Source organism: Macaca nemestrina, chromosome 4, assembly GCF_043159975.1.
Source record: "Macaca nemestrina isolate mMacNem1 chromosome 4, mMacNem.hap1, whole genome shotgun sequence".
Lineage (NCBI taxonomy): Eukaryota > Metazoa > Chordata > Mammalia > Primates > Cercopithecidae > Macaca > Macaca nemestrina.
In genome coordinates, this window is record NC_092128.1 from 35,031,952 (window position 1) to 35,040,843 (window position 8,892).

At 41.8% G+C, this 8,892-nt stretch overlaps 1 protein-coding gene across 1 annotated transcript; it reads left to right on the forward strand.

Annotated features, from left to right (window-relative positions):
- Window positions 1-248: 248 nt before the first annotated feature.
- LOC105474955 (transmembrane protein 229A) lies at window positions 249-6,469 on the forward strand. Its single transcript, XM_011729900.3, has one exon. The coding sequence runs from the start codon at window positions 908-910 to the stop codon at window positions 2,051-2,053; it is 1,146 nt and encodes a 381-aa protein (XP_011728202.2). The 5' UTR covers window positions 249-907; the 3' UTR covers window positions 2,054-6,469.
- The last annotated feature ends 2,423 nt before the right edge of the window (window positions 6,470-8,892 follow it).

Consider the following 8,892-nt stretch of genomic DNA (forward strand, 5'->3'; position numbering starts at 1 on the left):
GCCAAGAAATAGATTGGAAAAGTGGATCAGGCCCCGCGGCAGCAATTTAGATGGAGGGTAACGCAGGGGAGGGCAGGCGTGGAGTCTTGAGTTTATTCTCCATGACTGGGACACAGCTGGCTTTGAATAAGAACATTAAGTATACAGCACCATATTTTGGTCTTGAGCCCAGCCTCTGGCCCGTGGCACCCGGCCATTCTTCTCTGCCAGCCAGGCCCTGGCCCTGATTGCCGCGATGCAGGGAATGCCCATCAACTTGCAGTCACACCTGTTAGGTATTTCTCCACTCAGTGCCTCCGCCCAGCAAGCGCCCCACGCACGGCCGGAGCCCCTGTGTTGAGCGGGCGCACGAGGAGGAAGAAGGGCCAGGCCTTACCAAGCAGACCCTGTGGGACTCGGTGCGGCGGGCGGGCGGGCAGGCAGGCGCATGGGGGCGGCCTGCGAAGGCGAGAGAGGTCGAGGCAGGCATTGGCAGGGCGGGGGCAGGGCCGCCGCTGCTCGCGTTACGTTCCCAGAGCCTGCGGCGGAGGCGCGGGGCTGAGCAGCGGAGGGGATGGGGCTTGCACAAGCTTCTGCATTTTCCCTCACAGCCCCGGCGCCGCCTCCCCTGACTGGGCCGCGGTGCCCGTTAGGCCGCTCAGGGTGAGAGCTAGAGCGGGCTCGGGCGGGTGGCACCTCGCCCGGGACTAGAAGGGAGGGTGCAGCGGGGCCACGGCGGGGGGATTCCGCTAGTCGGGCGGCCCGCGCGTCACCTGAGTGCACCAGCCCCCGCTGCAGCGGGACGGCGGCCGGGACGGAGCTCCCTGCGCGCCCCCCGGGGACCGGCAGCGGCCGCTCGGCCCTGCAGCTCCGCGCACCCGGCAGCGGCGGCGGTGCAGCCTCGGGCGTTCGGGCAGCCTCCGAGCCCATGGCGGGGAGCGACGTGGACAGCGAGGGCCCCGCACTGAGGGGCGGCGCGGCGCGGCGTCCGGGGGCCCCGGGCGGGCCAGGAAGTGAAGCGGCAGCCGGCTGCCCCGAGCTGCTGTCCACTGCTGAAGCGCCGGCTGAGAGCGCCACGCTGCCCGCCTGGATGCGCCTCTACTTCTACGGGATGCACGGGATCACCCTGGACGTGCTGGTGTCCTCGGCCCGGCGCTTCGCCCGCAGCCCGGACCTGCGGATGCTAGGCTTCTCCTCGCCCTACAGCTGCCTGCTGCACTCGCTCACCCATTTCGCCCTGGAGAAGGTCTACCTGCAGCAGCGGCGCTGTCCCAGCGCCTTCGTCTTCAATTTCCTCCTCTACCCCTCGGCCCACGTGGGTCTGCAGACCCTAGCGGGCCAGGCGCTACTACTCAGCCTGGGCGGCGGGGCCGGGGGCGCGGTGGCGCCAGGGGCGCTGGACCTGGCGCTGCAGTACGTACTGGCGCTTTACCACTGCCAAGTGTTCCTGAAGCGCTTCCTGCGCTTGCGGTACGGGCGACAGAGGCGGCGGCGGCAGCAGCAACAGCAACAGCAGCAGCAGCAGCAGCAGCGGAGGGGCGCGCTCCCCGTCGCTCCGGACGCCCGGGTCCCTACTGCGACCGGAGTCCGGCGGCGACGACCCCGTGGCCCCAGGGGCGCCGGGGGAGCCCCTAGCCAGGGGCTGCCCGACCTACCCCGCTTTCTTTTCTTCGGAATGCACGGCTTTCTGGATGAGATCTTCTTCACCTTCTTCTTCAACGTACTGGGGCAGGGGGACGGAACAACCAGCGGCCACACGTCGCTCTGGTCCTTCTTTATGTATGGCAGCTGCAGTTTCGTGGTGGAAAAACTCTACTTCCATCTCCACTACAGCCGCGGTTGGGGCACTTGGAAGCGGGTGCCCATCTACGTGATCTTCATCTACGTGTGGGAGCTTTCCTGGGGTCTGGGACTCCGCACATGCGGGGCTTGTTCCTGGGACTATTCTCACTACCCGCTCAATTTCATGGGCCTCATCACCCTGATGTATTTACCTGGCTGGATATTCCTTAGTGTGTACCAGGACCTAATTTCCAACGTGTTGTGGAGGGTGCAGTACGTACCAAGTAACTAAAACCAAAAAAGAAAGAAAGAAAAGGAAAAAGTCATTGGATTCCCACGAATGGATGCGATTTATTTTTACACATTTAAAATGAAGTGGGTTTTTTAGTCCTTTAATTTTTATACACTTTATTAAATCTTCCAAAATGTTTTATTCCACCTTTTAGTTTTTCTATTTGAAACCCGTGTATAATATACTTTGAAACATTACTCGAAACATAATTCAAAGTACTTAATTCGCCAATGTTTTAAAACGTTTACAAGCCCAAACAGCAAAACCGTTATACCTTAATATCAGAATGGTGTAGTAGTGTTTACCCATCTGGCCATAGATGAGTGATAACTACTAATTTTTTTTTGCGGGGGGGAGGATCTTTAAATCAGAGACCAGTGATTTTTACAAGATTTGGCTAAATTTTCTGATTCAATGATTTGTTTACTTTCTTTTTAATCTAATTTCATTTTAAATCCTTGCCATATTTACCAATGACTGAAGAAACTCAATGTCTTGTACTCTTGAAACTACAGTTAATAGCTCTTAAAGTGCCTCCGTCTAGCACACAAGGTGAAAAGAGGCTGAAAAATGCGAAAGCACGTTCTATGAACAGATTTTTAAATGAGATCTTTTCTAGTAACTCAGACAGGTGACACTGTGTTAAGATATTTGATCTCCATCCTGGAAATGATTGCTTTCCAATGTGGGTAAGCCTTAAACACCAGGTGTGTTAACGTTGATCAGATCCTGTGTTATCTATGGCTGTACATTTTTGTTACTGTGCAATAATGTAAAATGTTTACCTTACATAGCCAAGGGCCAAGTGAAATTATATCACCTTCCACAGTGTTCTAACTCCAAGGACCCTTTTCTACATGGAACTTCAAGGGCAGAACATTACCTTTGAATAAAATGAACCTGAATGTTCACTTTAATTACATTAAGCCTAATTGTTTCCTGTGAATACAGATATGTTTTCAGCATATTTCTGCCGTGGCTCTTTTTCCTTCTGGGCCCAGAGTCCTTGGGCCAGGCTTGATGTGGTAATGTGCATTATAAATCAGTCGTAGCTTTGTGGTGACTTACTATTAACGTCTGCAAGCTCTGAAGTTAAATGAGATGATGTAAACCATTTTAAGAAATCATGCCTAATTAATAATGTATTTTGATGTTGTTTGCTGTTTTATTACATTTATAAAAGAGTAGAATTCAATGCAGCTCAGCCAGGGATGATGAATATCCTCTCAGTTTTTATTACAAAGACAATCAGGAAAATTTCATGTATAGAAATAAGTGGCTTTCTATTCAAATTATCAGCTAGCCTATGCTGTAAAAAGGGACTTTTTTCTGTTTTTAAAAAATGTTTGCTACAAGAGTAGAAAATAATATGTATTTAAATTTTATTAAGTTAGAATAGTTATGAGTGTTATATATTTTAAACCACTATCTGAGGTTGTAAGCTAAATTAGGAGTAATGCTATATAATCAACCTCACCTGTGAAATGGACCGTGCAAAACATTATTTTAGCCAAAATACTTTACTCAAAGCTAAATAGAAACTGAAATATAAGCTAACTGTTTGCAGAGAGTTTCACTTAAGAAAAGTTCTCTGTGACACTTGGTCACAGATCAAAGATTTATGAAAACCCTGTATAGAAAAAAGTATAAGCATAGTCACTCAAGTTAGGGAGATGCTGAACAGAATATTTGTAATTCAAATGTGACACATGAATCTGAATTAAGTGTGACATCACACCAGCGAATACTTCACCAAATCCGAGATTTCTGAAATACTTGCTAAATGTACACATTTGCACTGTGCCCTTCACATGCTGCTCTCCAGCCCTTCTTACTCACCTAACAGCATTCTTAGGGTCAGAAATCCATCAAGGAAGTTGGAAAGCGTGCTGTTTTGTGTTGCTTTTTAATGTTAATCCTATTTAAAGGAAAAGTCAAGGTTTTCATTCATTCAGTTCACTCAAGAGATAGTTACGGAGCCTCCACTATTTGCTAGGCACTTGCCTTAACTCTGTGGATATAGCTGTGAACCAACACAGACAAAATCTCTGTCCTTGGGATGCTTACGTACTAGTGCTTTGATTTATATAAGATTATACTTATTTGCAATAGGCTACGAGAGGCAATTTTTATGAAGATTGTCATCAGGCTTGTTCTGTGGATATAGCTGTGAACCAACACAGACAAAATCTCTGTCCTTGGGATGCTTACGTACTAGTGCTTTGATTTATATAAGATTATACTTATTTGCAATAGGCTGTGAGAGGCAATTTTTATGAAGGCTGTCATCAGGCCTGTTCTTGGAAAATCAATCCCTCTATCTAAAACAAAAACCTGTTAGCAGTCTCTCTGCTAGTTCTACAAAGAGCGAGCTAGTTCTTGTATATTCAGGAAGTGATTAGCCTGTCTATTAACTCAGCACCTTGTTTTAGGGCTTCTCATTCTGTGTTTACTCAGCTTCTTAAATGTGACATTTTGCTGCAACCTTTGATCCTTTAAGGAAAAACCAGGGAAAAGAAGGAACCATCAGATTATTCACTTATGTTACTAATTAAAAATTCAAATACAGAAATGAGACAGCATTATGATGATAGTTAATATCTAATTAGCACTTACCACCTACAAGGAACTCTTCTAAGGGGTGTGTGTGTGTGTGTGTGTCTGTGTGTGTGTAAAGAAATATGTAAATATATGTATGTATAATCTTAGGGGAATATATATATTCATATATATCTTAGAGGAATACATATATTCATATATATATCAAGGGAATAGATATATATTTTATTTGTTTATATATAATGCATATCTCAATATATAGACATATGTGTACATATATTCACTTAAACCTCTAACAGCCCTCCTTTTACAAATGAAGACAAGAAAACTCAAACCCAAATAACTTAAGTAACTGCCCAAGTCATACAGCTACTGATCATTTAGATTTGAATCCGCATATACTGGACTCCAGGGTCCATTCTTAACATCAATACTGTCATGCCTTGATCTACTGACCACAATGGATTTTCTATGGAGTTCATTTTACAATCCATATTGCTCTTCCCCTCCACTATTATAGATGCAAGAGTAGCTGCATAAAAGCCAGGCAATAGTAGCAAATAGTGGCAAAAAGTGGCAAAAACACTTTCATGCTGCCTTTTTATTCCATGGTATTAAGTAACAAGGGAGCTAATAACAGGATTCATAGCTGACATCAGCCTAGTTCTTATCCCGAGATGATATATCTTTATATTTCAGTGATGCTCTGAAATACAGTACCTTGCTTGAATTCAGATAATCTTGAGTTTATAAGAATAAGGCCAGGCACGGTGGCTGACATCTGCAATCCCAACACTTTGGGAACCCAAGGCAGGAGAATCACTTGAGATCAAGAGTTAGAGACCAAACTGACAACAGAGCAAGCCCTGGTCTCTACAAAAAATTAGCAAATGAATTAGCCAGATGTGGTGCCGCATGCCTGTAATCCTAGATACTTCAGAGGCTGAGGCAGGAGAATCCCTTAAACCTAAGAGTACAGGACTGCAGTGAGCTATGATCACACCACTGCATTCTAGCCTGGGCAACAGAGCAAGACCCTTTCTCTAAAATCAAAATAATATGCCAAAATACAAGATACCTCATATCACAAGCTAGGAAAAATATATATAATTACTACTACACATTTAATATAGTACTCAGAATAAATGTCATTGTTAAGAGCTAAGCAGCCAAAAATTAAAACTAAATCTTTAGAGATATTTATTCTGAGTTCTAGTAAATACCTCAGAGTCTAGGAATTTATTAATAGAAATACATAAAACAAATGTAATTTATTTTTTTCTCCATGTTTATCTTATGCAATGCTGAAATGTCTTATTAGAAGCACTTTAAATTTTAAATCAGTTCTATTTGAGCTCTGAATCTAAAAAGGAATGTAACCTTTTGAGTTTTTCTTGTTAACAGTAAATACAGAAGTTCCTGTATCACACAAGGACTCCAATAAGATCGATCATCCATTGCAACATTTCCAACATTTTAATGATTCAGTGTACTTAACTATAAATACTTTATTATAAATATTTAATATTTCATGCTTCAGCTCAGCACAACACAGGTTAGAAAAATATAACCTGTCTTTCATTGTTTAAGAAACGTTGGATAATCCTACCCCTTTGAATAAAAAAAAATGTCTGCTCTTGAAATAGTCTCCATTGGCATGATGGACTTGGTTCTGTTTAAGAAGATGATGAATGAGAATTTGGATAGACTACTTTGGTTTGTTTCCCACTTCCAAAACACATAAAAAAATCAATATACTTGGAAAGGAAGTTACACTCACAATACAGTTAGAGTGATAAATAAGTAATTGTATTGTAGTATCTTAAAGCATTTTAATAAAGTCAATTTTCCTTATATTAAAAGGCATTAAAATCTTTTACCTTTTATGTTAATTTTAAATATACTGTCTTGAACAATACTGAATGGAGCTAAGCTCCTTTACTGAAGGAAAATAAGAAGAGAGGATATAGTTCCCACACCCCTATGCATCAAACACATGCTCAGCTTATAATGAAGTGAAAGATGGCAGCAAAAGATGATTCTGTTACATTTCCAGGGTATTTTTAGTTATTTTCCTATTCTTAGGCTTGGTACTGGAGGACCTAACAAAGATAGCAATTGTCTGTGTGGACCTCTATTCACTAGAACTAGCCTCATTCTAATTTTTAACATGGAGGCCTCAAGCCAGCCACCAGCAGCTCAAATTGTAAATTAACCTGTGATGTGGATAGAGAAATTTTTTATCGGAGACCTTTTTTCTTTTTAATGTAAAGAAAACATAGAGAATGGTTTCCTTAATTTCTTAATTATCTTTGCAAAAATCGTCAAGCAAATTACCAGACATCTGACAGAGAAACATGGATCCTTAACACGCAGAAATGTTTAATTTTCATCTTACCTCTTAAAAATTCTATAAAATGCAAAAGTCTCGTGAACCAACTTTCCCAACTAAAAAGAAAAATAAATAATATGTCTTTACCATGATTAAGGAAAATCAAATGTTGAAAGAAATTGTGAAAGTTAATAACATCCAGCCTTCCACCCAAGGCAAGAATTTACACCTCTGAAAGATGGTTTCTCAGCTCAGCTTGTGCTACTCAAGAAAGCATTAATTGTGTTTTTCACACAAAGACTAAATGGGAGGAAAGCTGTTGGCAGCTGGTTGATAAACCCCACTTTCAGTGAAGTAAGAAGGCTTCCAAAGTTTTTCGGAGCTAATATATGCTATTCATCCTGATTACTTATTACAATGAAACTTTTCTTAAGGAACGTTTTTCTCTTCATTAAAAAAACAAAATTAGGCCAAGCACACCGGCTCATGCCTGTAATTCCAACAATTTGGGAAGCTAAGATGGAAGGATCTCTTGAGACCAGAAGTTTGAGTCCAGCCTGAGCAACATAAAGAGACACAATCTGCACAAAAAAATCAAAAATTAGCGAGGCTCGGTGGCATATGCCTGTAGTTCCAGCTACTTAGGAGGCTTAAGTGGGAGGATTCCTTGAGCACAGAAGGTTAAGGCTGCAGTGAGCTATGATGGACTCCAGCCTGGGTGACAGAGCGAGACCCTGTATCAAAAGAAAAAAAAATCAGTGTTTCATTCTTTTGTCATGATACTTATGATCTCTTTATTTTTTTTATTGTACTTTTTCAAATGATGCTTCATTCATGGAGTCTAAGCAGCAAGTCTTTGAGAGCTTTTAGGGTAATTACATTACTTCAGAAAATAAAAAATACATTGATTGCAGGTTTAGAAGACTAAATTCTAGACACTCTGCTTGAGTCGTTGGAGTCTCAACCTGGTTCAAGCCAAGAAAAGCCTTTGGCGAACTGCTCTGGTCAACCTACAGAACATCACCTGGTGAAGTTTCCTGGTAACTTACCCTGGCAGACCTAAACACCTGTACCTAGAAAGAAATGGAGAGGCCATAGGTATCACAGAGACAAGGAGCTAGCCAAAGAAGGGGGAAAGATTCCATGGATCAACAGTCCATCCAAGAAATTGTTCTTACCATATTAAGGAGAAAATTAGCTCCACTTTTCATGGGATTTCAACAGATGTTTATACTATATTATATTAATATATGGATATTATTAATATCCATAATGAAAACAAAAGTAGCGTTATAGGATCTCAGATTCCAAACTTCACATATTGAAAAGTCATTACTGTGGGAAAATAGTATTGAGAACATGCAGAAAATTTATATCATTTTGTTCTGATTACCTACTAACTTAGGACAAAAACAAAATTAAATAGGCTCTTGTACATTTCTGAAGGAGAGCTATTTTAGTCTAATCCTTTTATTAGTAGCAATGAATGAACAGGAAGAAAAAATAAATAAAAGAGTTCCCTGGTGTACAAGAGAGACAGCAGTCAGATTCCAAATACTTAAAAGTAAGAGTTTAATAAAATTCATGATAGCACTTACTCATAATGCTGATATTTACAGCAAACAAAACAAAACAGAAACAAAAGAATAATTAAGGCAGAAATTGAAGATCAATTGAGAAGGGTACTATTCAATAGCCATAGAGAGCACATGTGTTAATTTTCTATGGGTAAAATAACTGGAATATGTGAATGTTATTCTGTATCTTTCTAGCATGCAAGATTTGCATTCTGAAGTAAATTTGGGGTTCAGAAAACACTGCACACCCTAGGTTTGACAGAATACCAAATGTATACTTTATTGAGTTAATATTTATTCAGCGGAATTTCTGAGTTTATTTTTTGTGTAATGATGTTATTGGGCATGCTATAAAAGTTTTAATAATAGTG